Genomic DNA, 19,839 nt, shown 5'->3' on the forward strand with positions numbered 1-19,839 from the left:
ACTAAAAATATTTTCCTCTCCTTAGTATCTCTCATTATGATTAGCTTAAAGTGCTCTGTAATAATTATAACAAAAGCAAATACATTTCATTTTGCTTTGCATAAATGTGACATATGGGGATAAAGATTTCTATAAAACATAAATCGGAGGCTAATTAGTCCCTTTACAAACAAGCTCACAATTTTTGTTCTGTTTACTGCATGGTCCCTCAGAGAACTTTAGCAGACTCATTTGTAAACTGAATTAGTACACAGTGGTTTTCAATAAAATGAAATAAAACTATATGAGAGCTTATGATTTCCTAGTACATTTTCTTTAAAAATCATTTCATTTGAAGTTTTTAGGTGTAAGAATGTCTAAATCTGCATTGAAAATCATAATAAAGGATATTTATGGTTTTTCCTTTGCCCTTAAAATCCAGCACTACTTGAAAACATTGGTGGATAATTTCACTTTGGGGATTAATTTAATCCATATTAGATGAAAAAGCCAAAGAAATTAATCCTTTTACATATTGTTCTTATATAATTATCATAATAATACTTTTAAAAGTCCTAAGATATACCATTATTCCAAAAATGTACATTTTTTCCCTTTTAAACGAATGCATTAAACTTAGGCATTAAACCAGAATTGGATGTTTTGATTTTTTATAAATATGAGAAAAATATCTACGAAATTTAAAAAATATCTTAGCTAATATATTCTAAATATATTTACCTTTTAAATTCTGTAAGATTTTACATTCTCAAAAAATTATAGTCTTAGTAAAAGATTTGATTGTCCCTGCCTTTGATAAACAAACCTTGAGGTCCTCTCCCTAGTTTAGCGCTCACTGTTAGAGATAAATGTTTCAAAATGACAGCCAACCCTTGAACAATGCAGGGGTTAGGGGCACCAACCCCACATAGTCAAAAATCCGTGTATAACTTTGAATCCCCGAAAATATACCTACTAATAGCCTACTGTGGAATGGAAGCCTTACCAGTAACATAAACAGTTGGTTAATATGTATTTTTTATGACATGTATTAAATACTATATTCTAACAATATAAAGTAAGCTAGAGAAAAGAAAATGTTATTAAGAAAATCATAAGGAACAGAAAATACTTTTACAGCTCTGTATGTATTTTTTGATAAAAAATCCACCTGTAAGTACACCTATGCATTTCAAACCCATGTTGTTCCAAGGTCAACTGTATTTCTTATTTTAGTAGAAATGTGCAATACCTAGTCTCACAATGAAAAGAAAACAATAAAACAATGAGTTTTCCTGTCTATCAGACTGACAAGTACTTTTTAAAGTCTGATAACCAGCAGCTGCCAAATGGAAGGGGCCCGAGCTAACAGAAGTGCTTTGCTGGAGGCAACTTGGGGCACATAGCAAGAACTTCCAAAAAAGAGTCTAAAAGTTAACACCTACATTACATTTTTAGGAACTTATAACAGGGAAATGATCAGACATGTGAACAAAAATATCTGCAATCATAAAAATGTGGACCTGGCCTAAATACTATGCAGTAAAAAGAATGGACATTAAGTGTTCATGTATAGCTACATTTATGGACATGGAAATATGTCCACATTATATCATTAAGCAAAGAGGCAGGATGTATGATGCAATATCATTTTTTCAAAGCACATGTACATTTGTGCACAGAGGACAATTGTTAATTCTGACTATTTCTAAGTGGGTAACAGAAAAATCAGATAAGCTTTCTTTTCTTCATAATATCCTTCTGTATTTTCTGGTGGTCAACAGTCAGAAAAAAATTAATCTGCTACAAAAAAAGAAAGGCAACAATTTGAATGAAACATTTCATTAAAAAAAAATTTATGCACACAAATAAAACCACTAAGTTAAGTTGTGTTTTTGCTCATGTGGAACAAATAATTGTAGTTCTTTGGGGGTCCATAGTCCTTTATTCTAGTAAAACCTTCTGAGCTGACCTACAAAATGAAGGTAAAAACTCATAATGGTACCACCATTTACCTTTAAACCCTCTCGGCCTGGGAATCCTGGCAACCCCGAGGGTCCGGGAGATCCCTAGAAGGAAGCAAAGACGACAACAACAATCATAAGCTAGTGATGGCAACAATTTGCTTTATAAAAAAATCACAGAGGAATACTTACTGGACCCCCTTTTTCTCCTTTTTCACCATCTTTTCCAGGTTTTCCCTGTACAATAAAGATTTAAACATTAGTCGTCGGCAGCCGTCCATCTCGAGAGACGATGGTGTAGCTTCTTAAGAGTCTATCTGCACCGCCGAGAATGGCTGTGCAGTCCGACTCGGGAGTGACACGGTATCTGTCTCCTCCCGTGTTGAATCGACATCTTACGATGACGCTGGAGTGTTCTCTCCAGTGAAGCTGAAGCTACAGAGCCTGGGCAGGGTGATATGGAGGGTCTGCTGTTGCCCATGCAGCAGACCCCCCCTCTCTTCGCAGCTGAAGGGTCCAAGGGAAAGACGGAGTCAATACAGCTTGGCTTCAGGTGCGCCGATTAGTATTTCATAAATAATCATGCTATAATACCAAGGCTCCGATTCAAATGCAAGTTCATCTGCCATCTTTCATAGGAAACTTCTGTATATAGAAAAGGACTTTTCAATTTTTAAAAAATGGAACCTGATTAGTTCCAAATCTTCTAAGGCACCCATTACATCTGGCAACATAGCTAACACCAGAGACGGTTCCCTATTGGCAAGTGAGCACTGGGTAGCTGATATGCAGAGAACTGATTTTAGTGGAGGCTTCCCTGCATTATTTCAGGGGAGAAACTGAAAATGCTGAGTGTACGGGAAGCTGGGTGGGTCTCCTTTCACCAGGTTTCAGGGGTGAGACGTATCAGCATCTCAGCTCCAGGATGTGCATCTGGCATCTGGGCAGAGGTCCAAGCTGGCCTAGGAAGGCAGCGGCAGCTCTTCAAAGAGCGCCCCACTCTATGCCAGGCTGTCTTGGAGTGCGTGACTTCAACCTTCTGGGAATATTTTCAAATGGGGACAGCTCTCCTCATTTCTATTCCCAGTGGCTTCACAAAAGCCCTTCCGGAGAGGAAAGGGAGAAACCAGGCAGCCCCTACCAGTCTCTTCCATTCTTCTGCGTCCCTGAACCTGTGATTCTAGAAGTGAAAGGAAAACAATATTACAATAAGGAATAAAAGGACTTTTAAAAGCACTTACACGAGGTCCTGGTTTTCCAGGTTCACCTTTCTGTCCAAACCCTGGCATTCCCTTAAAGAGAGAGAGAGAGAGAGAGAGAGAGAGAGAGTTAGATTCATTCATGTATTTAAGTAAAATATTAAATTAAGTAAATATTATACTCAAGGTGAAATAAGCTTGTAACTTATATCCAATACATTATGGACTTTCACACAAAATAATAATGATGAACAAGAATTTAGTCCTTACCTGCAATCCAGGTTCACCTTTTTGACCCTAAAAAGATTTTAGCGAGAGAGAGGTATCAGTACTAACAGCTATTATCATTTTTATATGTGACATTGAACATATAAAAGGATTTCTGATATATTAACAAAAACATTCACATTGGTCACCAGCATTCAAGTCCTTACATTGACTGGATTATGGATTTAGGAAGGGCATTGATCCATAGCAACTATAGCACACATCTGCCCTCAGCTAGTCTGCCTTCTGATGATCCAGCCCAACCTCTACTGTGGTGCATTTAAGAAGTCCTCACTTAAGTGAGTCAGCCTCAGATCAGTTTTGCTCCTACCCAGTACCAGCCGCCTCTCCTCTCGGATGCTCATATTTTATATGATGGATAGTCCATAAATCTGTTTTCCAGGGCAGGGGTGAATGCTGCCGGAGAAACTGAATTTGATGCGGTTTCTTTTTACCCCTTGGAATTTGTCAAAAATTAACAAGACAGCATTCAATGGACAAAGTCATTTCATACCTTCTCTCCTTTAGTAGCATAGTCTCCTTTTTCTCGAGCTTGGGCTTGTCCTGGAACTCCTGGAGGTCCACTGACCCCTTGATCACCCTGTTGATGCAAAAATTAGGAACTAGTTAGGCAGAAAATAATTACTGAGAAGAAAAATACAGAGGGGGGCCTAAAATAAAACATCTATTTTGAAAATGCTGTTATACTCTTTTCTAATCTATCCTTGCCTCAGCAGAAAATAGGAAGATGACACAATTAGTATATAAAGCCAGAAGGAGATTTAACTTTCATTTTTCATGGGTCAGGAAAGCCACTGTCTCAAGTAATCACAATGGCGCCTGATCATCTACAGGACACATTTGTGAATGCATGTATATACTGACCATGCATATATACCTAAATAGTGTATGTGTACATACTGGAGCACATATATACAGTAACATGCATATATACTGTCCACTTGCATTTTGGTGGCCTAGAAGAAACACAAACTGCCTAATAGAACTTGGGAGGAAAGGAGGTATCTTGGGGTAAACCAACAATACAAGAACTGTCACGAATTGTCTTCCTTAGGCATCCTAACTACTGGGTACAACTGAAAGTACGAGTTCCAGGCACAGCACAATGAGTGAGATCCAAAAAATTCACCTGCATAAATTACAGGGTTACTTTACTGTGAGGTTTATGAAAAGACTGGGCCAAAATTTAGGGTGGAAAGCAGAGGCCCACTGTTCAGCCCACATCTACCCAGGCCCTGGTTGACTTGGAGCCCTCTGGTGGCCAGTGTCCACAATGGCTTGACCACTTCCAGACAAGAACCTTGGCCCTGGGGCAGGCGCTGACATAATTCCAAGAATCCCCACTGGGTTAGAGTCCATTTTCCTGGTGTGATTCAGGGGAACTGGTGGAGAGATCACCAGATGATCAGGAACGATGATCAGGGACCCACTGCTGGTCTCCCTCCTTCGCAAGATGAGGCTGCCTGCCTCCATGGCTCATTTTCTCCCAATTTTGGCATGATGACCTTTGCCTTTGCAGTCAAGTCCTAAGTTGGACTCTTTCATAATAAAGCCCCTAGGTCTGGCTTTATCACTGCCTGAGAATGTTTTGACTGAACAGCATACACAGAAACTGGAACTAATGGCCTCCCTGCATTCTCTGCTGGTCAGATTGCACGCAGAGCACTTCAATGACTTTCAGCTGTGCATTTTTAAAAAACACTAACAAACTTAAGAACATGCAGGAAAGACTAACTATGGTGTAAGGGCCCAAGAGTAGGTCCAGGGGCAGAAACTCTATCACATTAAGAACTATGATTTTAAACGTGAAAACACGCCAAAGCAATGTTTACTCACCTTGTCACCTTTTGGTCCTTGAAAACTTAAGCCCATTTGCCCCTGTTGAGTGAAAATCAGGCTTCCATTATTAGAGTTGTCTACTTTGCTTAAAACCATCTAACAAATATCACATAAAATGCAATAAGATAGTAGATTTAAGGCAATAGCTTTGTCCCACAACAACCTTAAGATTTTCAAGGAAGTCGTGATCACGTTGTATTTAGTGTCTATATAAAATTTTAAAAGTATTATTGAAAAAGAAGTCTATCAAAACCTTTTTTCTTAATTTAAGGTTTTTAAACTCCTACTTTAAAAAAACTAAGGGAAAAATAATGACTACGGGGTTGGTCGATAGAAAAAAATCAATGGGTAGACAGATCAATCAACTGACCAGTTGATAGGTTAGATGGATATATGAATAGACGAGTAGGTAGACAGGCAGATTTTAAATATAGATAAAGAAGTTATAGTTTTCCAATATTTTTTTTTTAAATTTTAATTCCTCCATTACCATTTATCCCCACTATACCCTCTTCCACCTCCAGTGGTTCAAAAGTTTTTAACAGAGACTTCAAGAATGAGACAGCAATTTCATGAGAGTCTTATACTAATGCCAAAGAAAAACAAGTGACAAAAGTCTTCACCTTTTCACCTGGAGGGCCAGGCGGGCCTGGGGGACCCTGTAAGAAAAAGCATTTTAATTAAATACAATTCACAATCCTCATAAGTTTTAGCTGCTTCTTTGTACAGAAACTATATTAAGAGCCTATGGTTAATATGAAAATTTATTTGTTAAATATTAAAATGTTTTTCCTGTACTCTAGAACTATAAAACTTTGAAAGTAACCAGAAACTATTCCTGTATAATTATTAACAGGGATGTAAATGCTTCAGAAATCTTTGGCACTGCTAATCTAAGAACATGCCAGACTAACAGACAGTGGACAAAATCACCAGCCAAACTCTCTATGAGGCTAGAGTTTCTAGTTTGGAAATGATGTTTGTCCAACTTGTATTTAATTTTTTATCTTAAAAAGCTGAATGATTTCTCTAAGCAAGTAGACTGTAGTGAAGTCAAAAAATCTGTGTTTACAACAAAAGTTCAGAATGCTTTTTATAATCATTTAAAAGGGAAAAATAGTCATTTTATATATACACACATATATATAAAAATATAACCATCTGTTACTAGTCATTCTTTACTCATAAAAATGAGATCATTTATATACAAGGACATACTGTAAAAGATGTTACATTTGCAGGGATGGATATAAGAAGAGTTGCTGCATTTTACCCACTCTCAAAAAGAGTAAATTTAAAAGATAAGCCTGAAAATCTCAGGACTCTCAGGCAGGCTAGTGTGAGAATAATAAAGTCAAATGAGTTATTCATTCCTACTAAATGTGGCATTCCACAATTAAGTCTTGTTAATATTAACTCTCATGACTCCAAAAATATATGCGTGAGCAGATGATGTCCTCCTTCCATTGACAATTATCAGCTGTGAAGGAGGCCAGTGATGGCACAGCTTCCTGAGATGTTACCTCTGGGTGCTCAGTTTGCAAAGTCTTTACAGTGCAGCTTCTATGCTGCCATCTGCTCTGTGTCCATAGCCCCCAGCAGAGCAGACTCTCTGGTATGACTGTATTTCCACAAGTCCATCTCCAGGGCTGAGCCTACCTTGAACTCAGCCTCTTCAGGCTATGGGTCACTGGCATCCACCCAGCCCCACAAGTAATGAAGGTGTTGTCTGTTTTGGGATATCTTGGCATGCAGTACTATTACTATCCTGTTCCCACAGCTCTGGGAATATGTGGACCATAAGTGCCAGGCAAATATTTTCATAAGAAAGAAATTCATTCTCCTAATCCAAATTAAGGGAGATCACCACTGTGTAAAGTTTTTATTAAATTTTATTTATTTTTACACCTCAGCTTAGTTCTTCTTTAAATGACTGCCTCAGAGAAATAGCCCCCCAAACTTACTGGTGGTCCAGTAAATCCTGGAGGGCCAATGGGACCTTGTAGCCCTGGCAATCCTGATATACCCTATAACAGATTAAGAAAGGAAAGAATTAAAATGCAAACCAGGAGGAGACTCAGCATGTGATTATAGTTGTTTAGCAAATGCTTACTGGTGTCCCTGGGGGTCCAGGAAATCCTCTTTCACCTTTCAACAGTGTCCCAGGCACATGGCCCAGTATCTCACCAGGATCCCCCTATGGGAAGAAAAATAAGACAAAGTCACGAACACTGATGTTTATGTAAAGAAACATAAAACCGAGCAAATATTAGGCATGCATTAGTGGCATGGAACTAGCCCAAGTCTGGGGTTGAGATTCTCTCTAAGCTTGAAATAGGTAGATCAGCCATCTCCCCCATTCATGCTTCTATCTTAATGACCAGCATTCGGTGCTGCACAGTCAGCTTGGCTGCAACCAGGGCTGAGTATCTAGACAGCTAAGTGAAAGGATCTGTGACACTTCCATGTGACTGTTCCACACAAAGAGAAATACTAGACCAAGACCCAGCCTCTGGTTGAAAGACCATGTGACCACAGGCTGTTCCCACAAAACAAGAACTGTATTTCAAGAAAAGCATTTCAAAATGAGCACTTCTATGAAAGCAGGGTATGATGGAAAATTTCATGTGTTAATTTGGTCAGGGCACAGTACCCAGGTGTTGGCTTGAATACTACTAGTGTGGGTATCTCTGTGAAGCTATTTCTATGACAACATTAACATTTAAATCAGAAGACTTTGAGTAAAGCAGATTAGCCTCCATAATGGGGGTGGGTCTCATCCAGTCAGTTGAAGGCCTTAAGAAACAAAAGGACCAACTCCCAAGAAAAAGAGAGATGTCTGCTTACAACAGCCTTCAAATTGGAACTGCAACATCAGCTCTTCCCTGGGCCTCCAGCATGCCATCCTGTCCTGAGGATTATGAACTTTCTCATTCTATCTATTTATCTACCTGTCATTATATATTTATGTGTGTATGTATATATATATATATATATATATATACATACACACATATATATACACATATATATACATACATACACACACATACACAATTTCTTAAGTGTTCTCAAACAGAAAAACACAGGAATTCCCAGCCTCATTCAGACATGTGGTTGTCTCTAAGAAGCTGTTGAAACACTGGAAGCATCCCTTTTACAAGGTTCCCCCGAAAGCTCAGATGCCACACCCACTGAACTGTTCTACAGCTCAGGGAGTCTCACTTAAAGGTCAGGTTGGTAAGAGCCACTGAGACCTGCCTGGGAAAGACTCTCAAAAGTTCATTTCTATAAAATCTGAGGGGTTTCTCAGGAGCTGAGTTCTCCTCTCTTTGCTCCCCCATTCATAGGGATGAATCCTGGGGCAGATGGCACAGAGCCAAGTTCATGAATGAACTCGCTGCCACTTCTATTCACTGAGCAAACACAGATAAAGAATACGCAGCCACTGTGCTGGGGGGAGGGCAGGGGCAAGGATGGGACACACTTGAGAAAAAGTTTGCATGTGAAAGTGACAGGCCTTCATGATTAAAAGAGAGACAGAGAGAAATAGGGAGAAAAAATAAGAAAGGAAAGAAGAGTGGGAGGGGAGGAGGAAAGAGGGGGGAGAAAGAAATCAATTACATGCAATTTCCCATAGTAAAAATCAAACCAACAAAAATGAGTGCCTCCTGGGTTCCTGGCTGGATGCCTAGGTGGTATCCTTGCCCTAATTAGCTAAGTACACAGAGACGAGTTTAGAAGGGAAGTGGCAAGGTCTGCTTTGGAAGCTGGCCAGTGGCGCCTATGGAACACAAGGCTGGGTGTAGGTGAGCAAGAATAACTGAGCCAAGAGAGGAGGAGAGGACCCAGGCCACGTGCCTGGGAGCAGAGCCCCATGGGACACCCTGCTCTGTGGGCAGGAAGGCAACCGCCAGGTGATCAGCAAGAGTGTATCTGCCAGGCTTTTTTCTTGGTACCCATAAGGGTGGATGAAGAAAGTCTCCTTGACTGGCAGCAGGACAGGGGTTGGTACCATGGCACGGAGGGACTCGGCGCTTCTTTCCCTACCATGCACAGAGGGTCCTAGGCCCCACCTTGACACACTGGGAAAATCGAGCTGAGAAGGGCCATGGATCAACTTTGAATGAAGAGGCCATAACACCAAGGATCTAGCCTAAGGCAACTGGTTATGCCATAATTATGGAATTTGCAAGAGTGACTACAGATTATAGGCAACATGAAAAAGGGTTGTATTTAAGCTAAAGCACAGACTTAAGTATGATACCAATTTGAGTCCTTTTTGGTGGCACTGTACGTACTTACGTCCTATGGCTCTGGAAAAGGGGCATCACTGAAATGTCTACGCAGGTCATTAATCTGAACTACACTTACCTTTGTTAGTACTGGCCATCACACCATGCTTCCTATTACTGTTTATTTCCTATTAAGAAATTGTACCCAGTGTTTAAACTTTAGATTCTAATTCTTAAGTTGTGTATATGACTTATATACTCTTTTAATGTAACAGAGTTTAGACAAATGTATTAATAGGTAATCGGCCCACCAACGTGATTTAAAATAAATTTATTTTTACGGCATCTGTTTTAAACAGACTTCTGTAATGAACCCAATAAAATAAAATAATGTACCTTCATTCCTGGTAACCCTGGTGGACCCTGAAAAAGAAAAGGTTTTATCAGTTTTGTTTTCTCAAAACATCATTAAGATTGTTATAAATACAAGGGGGAAAAAAAGGAAAGGAAAGAAATTGGACTGAGGAAAGAAATTATGGCCAAAGAAAGAAATTCTGAGTTAAAGAACCTCATACTCACAGGAGTTCCACTGAATCCAGGCAAACCAGGAGGTCCCAAGGGCCCTCTTTCACCCTGAGGGGACAGCAGACAGTCACTCACAGGTACCGGGAAAAGTGAGTGGGACATCACTCCAGACACCCCATCAGTTACTACGTCCTAACCATCAGGGAGGGGTACCTCATCTGTTGGTTAAAGTCATTTCCTAGAATTTGTTTGTTACAACCTATATTGCTGAGTGCTACTTCACAATAGAAATGTATTTGAGAATATAATGAATAAGGACGGGGTTAATAAAACCATTTTGGGGTTTGATTTAGTAATAGATTATAGGTAAGAAATATAGTTTTAAGGCAATTTTAGGGTAAAATTGTACAAGAAAAGAAAGGCACAATTATGTCATTCTTGAACATTAAATACGCAAAACCTGTGTTTCCTAATCAAATAAAGAAAGCTTTAAGACAAGCAACTTTGCAATTATGACACTAAAATACTGTTCACAGAATAACTTTGCCTGACTCTCAATGTGCAAAGTCATGTGAACATGCACAGAGAGGGAAAGGTCTCAGTTCTAAATTTACCTTTGTCCCATTGCATCCTGGGATACCTGGGGGACCTGGTGGGCCATCTTGTCCAGGAATACCCTGCAATTAATAAAGTGAAAAAGTAGCCAAAACTTAGAAAATCACCTGATGGTGCCATCACTCACATCAAATGTCTTATTTTAAAAGGCAGGTGCATTTTGTTTGTTTGTTTGTTTGTTTATTTATATTAATCCTCACCCAAGGACACGTTTATTGACTTTCAAAAGAGTGGAAAGAAGAGAGAGTAAGAGACAAACACTGATGTGAGAAAGAAACATTAATCGGTTTGCCTCCCATATCCACCCTGACCGGGAATCGAATCCACAGCCTTTTGGTGTACAGGATGACACTCCAACCAACTAAGCCACGCAGCCAGAGCCAGGTGCATTTTATATACATACCGGAAGTCCTGGGTTTCCAGGGTAGCCCGATACTCCTGGTGGTCCCTGTAAGGACGGAAATGAAAACATTTCCATGAGCACTGGAAGCCTCTCTTCCTCCCACTGCATCCACCTAAGGGTGTCTGCCCTAATTGTTGGCATTCAGAACCTCACACTAAGCAGAAGGCATTGTGCCAGGGAGGCAGCTGAGGGCCCAGCCCAGGGAGGCAGATCACCCAGGGTTTCAGAAGCAATTCTACATCTAAAGCTGCCTGTTAATTCCTTCTAAAATCAGGGCTGCCCATGCACAATATACAACTCTGCCCTCATTTCATTCTTTGTAATTTCTAGGTGAATATGTACATATAAAATTTACATTACAATCTCAAACAGCAGGGAAGAAGACTGCATGGGATAAATCAGCTTATGGGGTGGGGGCGGGGGGAAGGGAATCAAGTTATTTAAATTATTTCTAGTTGAACTCTAGGTCTTCTGCATCCCAGAGAGTTATAATGTTATTTCCTCTCTCTCCTGCCCCAAACACAAATGCACAGGCAGGTCACTGTTGCATTTCCCTTATAACCTTTTCATTTTACAGTGCTTTTCTATTTTTCTATTTCCGAGACCGCTGCCAAAGGGCTTCATTTTCCCATTTCCCAGGAATGGGAGCAGCAAAGAAAGTAAAGAGTGTAAAGAAGGGAGAGCATGTTTCCCTCTGGAAATACCATCATTTTTCACATTAAAATGAAGACATTTTTCTATCATGCCCCCTCCCCAGAATTCCAATATGTCTACAAGAATCCCTGAGGAAGGAGAAATGGGAGGAAACAAGTCACAAGAAGCAGCTCCGCTATGCACAGCACCTGCTGCAAGGCCTAGAGGTCAAGAACGAAGAGCTATGGCTCACTTTAAGCCTTTAGGCCCACCAGGTGCGCTTGCTGAGCCCTGAGGAGGACAGGCAGAGGGAAAGGGACAAAGAGAAAAGGGAGGAAGTGAAGGAAGCCCCCTCAGGATTGTTTAAAGGGTTTACAGAGCCCTCACTTGAGAAGCAATGCTATATCATATCCCACCCACAGTCTTTACCAATTTAAGTGACAATTGCACTCACCCTAGTCCCTTTTGTTCCTGGCAGTCCTGGTTCTCCAGTGTCACCCTAGAACAAAACAGAAGTCATTATGACCCCTCATTGTAACAACAACACAGGTCACCCCAAATCTACAACCTCACAACTCCCATCACCCAATCAAGCTTACCTTCTGTCCAGGTGGTCCCTGTGGCCCCTCAGGTCCTTGCATTCCTGGAAATCCAATGACTCCTTGTAACCCTGGGAGGCCTCTTTCACCCTGCCGAGAAGGAAGGAGCAAGTCAGACAAAGGGCAGGTTGAAAGAAATCGAGGAAACAAATCAGTAATCAACCTCTCTAAGCATCATCCAATACTGCACAAGATTAGTGAGTGTCTGAAAATATGTGCTGAAACAAATTCCTACTTCATGTGGTTTTGCTCTACTATTTTAAAAACTATTTGAGGATGGAAATGGGATGCCTGGCACAGTGCTTTCTATATACTATGTTCTAAATGCCAAATAATTTGTTAGGTAAATAATGGAGAGTTGGAGATTTCTTCTCACTGAATTGATCATAATCGTATTCAATTAGTAAAATCTTCTTGGTATCAGTAGACGCAGCACTGAAATTTTGTGAGCAGACCACAAATCAATTTTCTCCTTTAGATACCTTTAGGAGCTGTGTATGCAGAGCTCATAGTGTGAGTTTCAGCACGATGCTAAGACTTCTCTGTGCAATCAACAAACAGTTTATGATGGGCTTTCATAAATATCTAAAAAGTGGGTTTGTTTTTTTTTCAACAGTTGGATCAACCTTTAATTATGGTCTCTGCCCTTGTGCAGAAAAAAAATAGAAAAATTATTTTTTTAATTATTATTATTATTCAGGGTACACACTTGGCTGAAATACATTCCAAAAGAAAAAGAATGGTTTAGAAGATTTTGTGGGATTCTGAGCCTTAAGTTGGTCCTTGAAGGAGGAATGCAAAAAAAAAATAAGATGAGGAGGAGGAAGAAGGAAATTCAGGCTGGATGTCAGCTGACCGTGATAAGAAAGGACATCTAGGTCATGTGAGCACAAGAAACTAACAAGAAGAAATACAACTGGGACAAGAACATGGAGGAACCTGGCGTTAATGTTTGATACTGGAAATACAACTTCTTCTATAGGCGTCAGAATTATTTGAGGAAGATTCATATCTAGATTGCCGATATAAATCACCCCTAGTCATGATTAAAAAATCAAGAAATCCCATTTCCTTTATAGTATGAGGACTTGAATGTAATCTTACAATATAAAGTGGACAGATCAAGTACCATGGTTAGTTCGCTGATTTTTAAAAGCAGAGGGCTCTTCGGAGATCCAGGCAAGATTTTTTAGTGCCCAGTACTTCTCTCACTGCTGTATTAGTTCAAAGTAAAAAATAAACTAACAAGCTATACATTACATAACATAAATATTTATCCCCGATATAGCACATTACCAGCAGTTTCTGAAAAGTTTTTCATGGTTGCAAAAATGAAAGGAGACAGAGCAAGAACTTTCGAAGTTGTTCTTCTTTCCAAACCACTCAGCCAGTCCTGACACTTGCTGGTGAATTAACTGCCTGTTGCACTTTAAGAAATGTGGAAACGTGGTGCTGAGCTTGGGATTCCAACCACTGGGCCTCCATGGGTTGTAGGTTTAATGTGAAGGGTAAGTCAGGAGTCCAGAAACAGCATGTGAATAAACACAGAGGAGATTATTTCAAGCTCTAGAGCAGTGGTTCTCAACCTTCTTAATGCCGCGACCCTTTAATACAGTTCCTCATGTTGTGGTGACCCCCAACCATAACTAAAGCATAGTGATTAATCACAAAAACAATATGTAATTATATATGTGTTTTCCAATGGTCTTAGGTGACCCCTGTGAAAGGGTCGTTCGACCCCAAAGGGGTCACGACCCACAGGTTGAGAACCGCTGCTCCATCAACATCCAGAGAATCTACCAGAAAGAAGAGATGCTGTTAATGCCAGAGCCCTCTGCATAGGATCTAACACAGAATGCTGGCTGGCTCCTTCTCCCTGAGGCCTGTGACAGCTGGGAAAGAAAAACAGTCTGGGACCAAGACTTGATCAAATGTAAAGCTGCTTTAAATATACTCATTATTCACCTAAAAGAATAACAATGAGATACAACTGCAGAAAATACTGATGACAGCAATATATTGCACCTCTTATCGTATCAACCTCTTCCCTTTTATTCAGATGTGGGAAACTCCACCCAAAAATAGAATTGAACAAAACTGCAAACAGCTGGCTAAAAAAATTAATGAACATTGAATTGTGTATCCTCAAATAACCTAACATGAAATAGGAAGGAAATGTGAAAGGGTCGTCAACATAAAAGCTTTCTAAAGAATTTGGTGGAGTATTTTTAGGAGTAGGTTAATACTGGCAGTATTATTATGAGACCCAGTGCAGAAAGCTTCTATAATTCTCATTTTAATCATGGAATGCATGGAGGCCAAGAGCCAGATTAGTTGATTTCTACAAGTTTCTCATTGAGTCAGCTCTAAAGCCAAAAATAGAAATGAGGTCAACGTGAACCAGAGTCCATTTTTTTCTAGGTCACTAGAGCAAGCTGGTTCCCAGAAAAATACTGAACAATTCACCAACATTAAGTTAGTCCCTTTTATGTCCATTTCACAGATAAGGAAATTGGGATTCCGATGCTTTAGCTGACTTGTCACATGTCACCAGGTGACCCTTGAATGCTCCTGGGAACAGAATGCAGCAACTTAAATTCCCAGTCCTTGCTTCCACCACAAGAACACATTCTTTCCCAAATGCCACTGGAATGCTTAAGCAATTGTATATCCCAAGAGTTTTGAAACTAAATAGCTAAAAAGGAAGTGACGCCTTCATCGACATGGTTCTTGCCATCTCCCACATATTTTTTTAACTTTCTTAATCTTTTGTTCAGACATAAGTGCACATGAATAATCTAATGTCCTGTACCCTGTCAAGGTTACTGTGGTCACCGGAGCAGAGCAAACAGACAGGATAAGCATTCAAACAGTTATTCAATTAGCTGCCAGATAGCATGTGCTCTATGCAGGCCAATTATTCTTCTCCGCTTTTAGCAAATCTCCACTGGGGTTACAGGAAGAGCTAAGAGCTGGACAAGTGTGTAAAAGTAAACAGTGCCAGTAGTTTCTAAGCTAGATTTTGCAAGGCCAAAGGACAAGGCAGCCACGTAATTCACACCCACAACCACTGTTATAGCAATGAAAATTTAAAATGGAGGAAAGGAAAGAGAAGCTTGTAAAATATTACACGGTTTTAATGTAGTGGAATTTCATAGTTTTATTCTTGAACATCAGTGCAATGTATTGCACTAATAAAAATAAAGTTATATACCAACAACAGAAGAGATCACCACTGTATCCTCAAATGGTGAAATTCAGAATCTGAGGAGGAGGAACAAAATGCCATCATCTATAAAAAAGGAAAGAATACAACAGTGGAGAATAATCTTGGCATCAAAATTAGCCATTCTAAATTAGGCATGAAATAGAGTTTCATGCACGGAGAAACTTAAAAGTTTTGCCTAATATATTATCTAAACCAAGGACATACTTTCAAAAAATCCATAAAATATGGGGAAAAACATGTTCTGTTATAATATTAAATTATTTCCCTTTCTCTTAGAATGCTTATGGAAACAAGTTCATGATGGAAATCAAATGGGAGAATATAACCCTCTTCCTATTTAAGTCAGAAATCCAAATACAGATAAGCTCCAAGGATGGCTGAAATTGAAATACTGTGAAGCTCCTGACTGTGGAGGATAATATAAATACCAGCAACAAAAACTGAAGTTAACACAAAATATATCTAGAATAAGCAGTCAACAAAAATCTTACAATCAAAGGCCATTTCATGCCTGTTTCAGTGTTACCATGGGATTACCACACTGTAGTCAAATTTTTAATTTTCCACATTTAAAATAATATGATCATGGATCTTCACAACGAACTGAAGCAGAAGCAAAAATGCTGCCAGAGCACTGGTGGACTGACTATATGGGTAGGGCCATGTACATGTCCTTGGGTTCATTCACTAGAAAGAAGAACAAACCCAACAAATGATGCCAATTAGACAGATTTTGCTGTTGGGCTTCCACCTTTTAGAATTAAATACTTTAAAGGCAGGGTAATGTTTTATTCATTCACAGCATTTGGCACAAACTTTGAATTCAATAAAAGTTGGTGGATGGATGATGAACCAACCAATAGTGCAACATGATGCTTACCACAAAGCAGGATTCTACCTGTGTATTCCAAAGACTTTAAAACATAGTGAAATAGGGTTACAGGGCAGGATGGGATCCCTGAGCTCCCTTTCCCAGTCTAAAGCCCCACGGGCACCATTCAAGTCTGGCTATCATATGCACCACTGGCCAAAGAAGCAGCAGGGGGGAAGCCACGGTCAGGACATGACACTGGACCAGCTGTTTCTTTCTGTCATCTGGAGCCTTGAGATTTCTATTTCCAAACAAGGGTGCAAATAAGTGAGGGAATGAAAGCATTTACATTGGCAGCCAGAGCTCACCAGCCATTCAGTGATGAGGAAACGATGTCAAATGACGGGTCACAGTCAATGGATGACTGTGGAACTCAGCCCAAAATTCCAGAAGTCCAAGTCCTTGAGCCCAGCAACAATCAGACATCTGCACAACCATTTCCTGAATACCAATAGTGCTGGGAAAGTGGTGGGAAGGCTATGATCAGTGTCACAGGGTCATGGAAAAACTCTGTGATGAGGCCCCATTGGGAGCTCCATCCATGCCACGAAGCTTGACGTTACGGCAGAAATGTTACCACTGAGGCAGAGGAGAGGAGGGGAGAGGAAATACACAGCTAGAACCCAGAAAGTTCCAGTTTTCCTCACAGGAAAACATGAATACTGAATTTCCTTTGCACTATGAAGCATATAACTGGATTCTTAGAAGAACGTGTATAAGTTAATTTATTTAAAGAATTAGATATAATACTGAAGATTGTTTCATGTAAATACTATAATTACTATTGTTTTCTACATTTGACATTTTAATAAAAAGCAGGAAAGAGTAATATAATAATAAGCAAAAAGCATGGCTACAAATCTTTATTGTCTTCCCTAAACTCTCATTTTCTTTCTCAAGCCCTCGTGATGTTTACCTTGAGATGATCAATATTAGGAACCCTGACGCAGTGGCTTGCCATCAACTATGTGGGTATATGTGAAGAGCTTTAGCAATCACATATTGGGGGAAGCATTTAAGAAATTGTTCCTAAAAATAAGGACATTCTCCATCTTTACAAATTTAAAAGATGATTAGAATCAGAAAGTGTTTTTAAAAAGGGGGGAAAAAAAGAAGTTCCCCAATCTTCACATACTATTAGGTCCATTCTCTTTCTAGAAGCCTTGTGCAACCATCCAGCCTCTTCTAAGCCATGGGCTTTGGTTTGGGGAAGTAGACCCCTCCTAGCCTCTTATCATATGCACCTCATTTGTCCTCCCCTTGACCATCATCGAGATTTCTGCGACTTGTTCCCGAGACTTCTGCAGCTTCAGATGACCAGGTTTGTATGAAGAATAAGACAGCAGTGCTGAGGGAAGAGGACCTGAGCTGGATATGTAGGAAGTAAAGCAACAAGCCTTTCTGTGACCAAGCCTAGACTGCAGTTTTTGCCCTGGACTTTCTGCCTCAGAGTTGAGTGGAAAATCTCAAACCCTGTGGATAACATTCATCTCATGGATAAGGTTCATCAGCTTCAGACTGCCCACGGTTCTGTATCTCCAAACGTCCAAGTTCAAGGATAGATATCTATTGGATAAATCTTGATGTCAAAACATTATTGAACCCATGACGAATTCTGACAAAATTCTAGAAATGTCAACATTGCTATGAAGTCGCTTGGTAAACCTAAATGCTCAAATCATACATCATACAAAACTAGCAGAGTGATGGTTACAGAGGAAATGCACAATAAATACCCTTTGATTAATAACACTTGCAAAGAAATAAAATTCACTTTTCACATCAGCTTGTAAGACAAAAAAAGAATTATAAAGATTTCTTCACAAAATACTTTCTGAAGAACAATCATTCAATGCAAGAATAACTCGGAAGACCCCTAAGTGCTATCTTAATATAAACAGTTTAAAACTCTTCCCCTAAAGTCATCTAAAAGCAAACAAACTGTCCAACTTCACTAATCCAGTAAAAACTTCCCAAAATGATAAGCAAACAAGTGCTGACAAATTGTTGGCAGCAACAAAATTAAAATTTTTATTAAAGTTCTTAAGACTTATAAAAGTCTCAGACATTTCTCACTAATTAAAGCTGAGTATCATGGATGGAGGACACACTTTAAAGCTATAAGCAGTAGCAAGGATCTTTAACAGCAAATGTTTTCTTCAATAATTTGTCTCTTAATGCTCTTTCTGAAAAAAAAAAAAGTCTAAAATGCTTTCATTCTTACTCCAAAATAGTAATCTGTTTAAAATATTTTAAGTATAAATATTTTAAGTCACTTCCCTGAAGTAGTCAACTTCTTAAGTTAGAAAGAAGAAAAATATTATGATAATGTTTTCCAAAGTCTAGTGGGTGTATTCAAATTATGTGTGTATGTTTCCTGATACAGTTAATCTTTAATCGATAGCTTATTTCCATTTTCCCAACAAACTGCAACCAAATGCAGTGTGTTCTCAGAGAAACATTTGTATTCTTTGGCCTCACTCTCTATTAAAAACATTCAAATGTCAATTCCTGCAGACAATCTCCCCCCGCCCCACCCTGCACTTCATCCACATTCATTTTCTTCTCTGCTTCAGCCTAAGCACTGGCTCTCAACCATCTCTCCAGTCCAAACAGTGTCTCCAACCTCCAGCATCCACTGACTTAGAGAAGGTTGCTTCTACCTGAAATATTGGTATTCACACTCCACGCCTATTTTCCCCTAGCACCATGAGAAAAGTCATAGAAACTACCAACGAAACACCCCTTTCCTGCAGAAGACCTCCTTCAAAATGATTTGAAGAAAATTATTACACCTAATTGATCCTGTTAAATTAAAAGGCAATAAAAGTTGAATGGGCTTTCAGAATGGCGTAAGGATAAGTCCCCATGGCTCTCTGGCTCCTTGCCACTAGAGGGCGCTACAGGACTGTACATTTTCCCCAAATTAAAACTTCCCACTGGAACATGAAGTATTCAGCAAATTTTTCTTAAATATTCATTATGTTAATATTAAAGTGCCATTGGAGATATTAGCACAGGCATAACTGAAAGAAACCAACCTGAGAATGCTTAAGAGATAAAATTCTAAGGGAGAGGAAAATTTTTAATTAGAAATTTAAATGTAATTAAAACTAAATATAAAATTAGTAACCTGAATGTTGAAGCTATTAAGTGGCAGGCAAATGCTGTGACCCTACAAATAATTTGAATTGTGGATATTTTTCAGATTGCTTTTCCATCCATTATATAAACTGGGAGTATTTAAATCTAACAATATATGGGGGCAGGGAGAGTAAATTCAGTTTTCTAAATGCATGGAAATAGTATATGCTGAAAAATTGAATCCTACAAAACACGCACAAAGCAGGTATAAGTATGATAGCAGAGAGGTCTCTAAGAAACTATTACTAAACATCCAATTGCCAGTAAATTTTCTTTAAAGGCTCTCTTTTGTCCCTTCTACTGCAAGTTTACAAGA

The 19,839-nt window shown here is 39.3% G+C and overlaps 1 protein-coding gene across 1 annotated transcript in view; it reads right to left on the minus strand.

Annotated features, from left to right (window-relative positions):
• Window positions 1-19,839, minus strand: part of COL4A1 (collagen type IV alpha 1 chain) — a 156,288-nt gene that overhangs the window by 49,268 nt on the left and 87,181 nt on the right. The window contains exons 3-17 of the mRNA XM_090258047.1: window positions 12,280-12,369; window positions 12,135-12,179; window positions 11,048-11,092; window positions 10,644-10,706; window positions 10,084-10,137; window positions 9,901-9,927; window positions 7,383-7,466; window positions 7,234-7,296; window positions 5,893-5,928; window positions 5,267-5,308; window positions 3,924-4,010; window positions 3,413-3,439; window positions 3,185-3,235; window positions 2,136-2,180; window positions 1,995-2,048 (exon numbers count right to left, since the gene is read on the minus strand). Of these exons, the coding sequence (XP_090114173.1) occupies window positions 1,995-2,048; window positions 2,136-2,180; window positions 3,185-3,235; window positions 3,413-3,439; window positions 3,924-4,010; window positions 5,267-5,308; window positions 5,893-5,928; window positions 7,234-7,296; window positions 7,383-7,466; window positions 9,901-9,927; window positions 10,084-10,137; window positions 10,644-10,706; window positions 11,048-11,092; window positions 12,135-12,179; window positions 12,280-12,369 (813 nt within the window). The remainder of the gene's footprint in view (window positions 1-1,994; window positions 2,049-2,135; window positions 2,181-3,184; window positions 3,236-3,412; window positions 3,440-3,923; window positions 4,011-5,266; window positions 5,309-5,892; window positions 5,929-7,233; window positions 7,297-7,382; window positions 7,467-9,900; window positions 9,928-10,083; window positions 10,138-10,643; window positions 10,707-11,047; window positions 11,093-12,134; window positions 12,180-12,279; window positions 12,370-19,839) is intronic.

This window comes from Furipterus horrens, unplaced genomic scaffold, assembly GCF_987537825.1.
Source record: "Furipterus horrens unplaced genomic scaffold, mFurHor1.1.pri manual_scaffold_12, whole genome shotgun sequence".
Lineage (NCBI taxonomy): Eukaryota > Metazoa > Chordata > Mammalia > Chiroptera > Furipteridae > Furipterus > Furipterus horrens.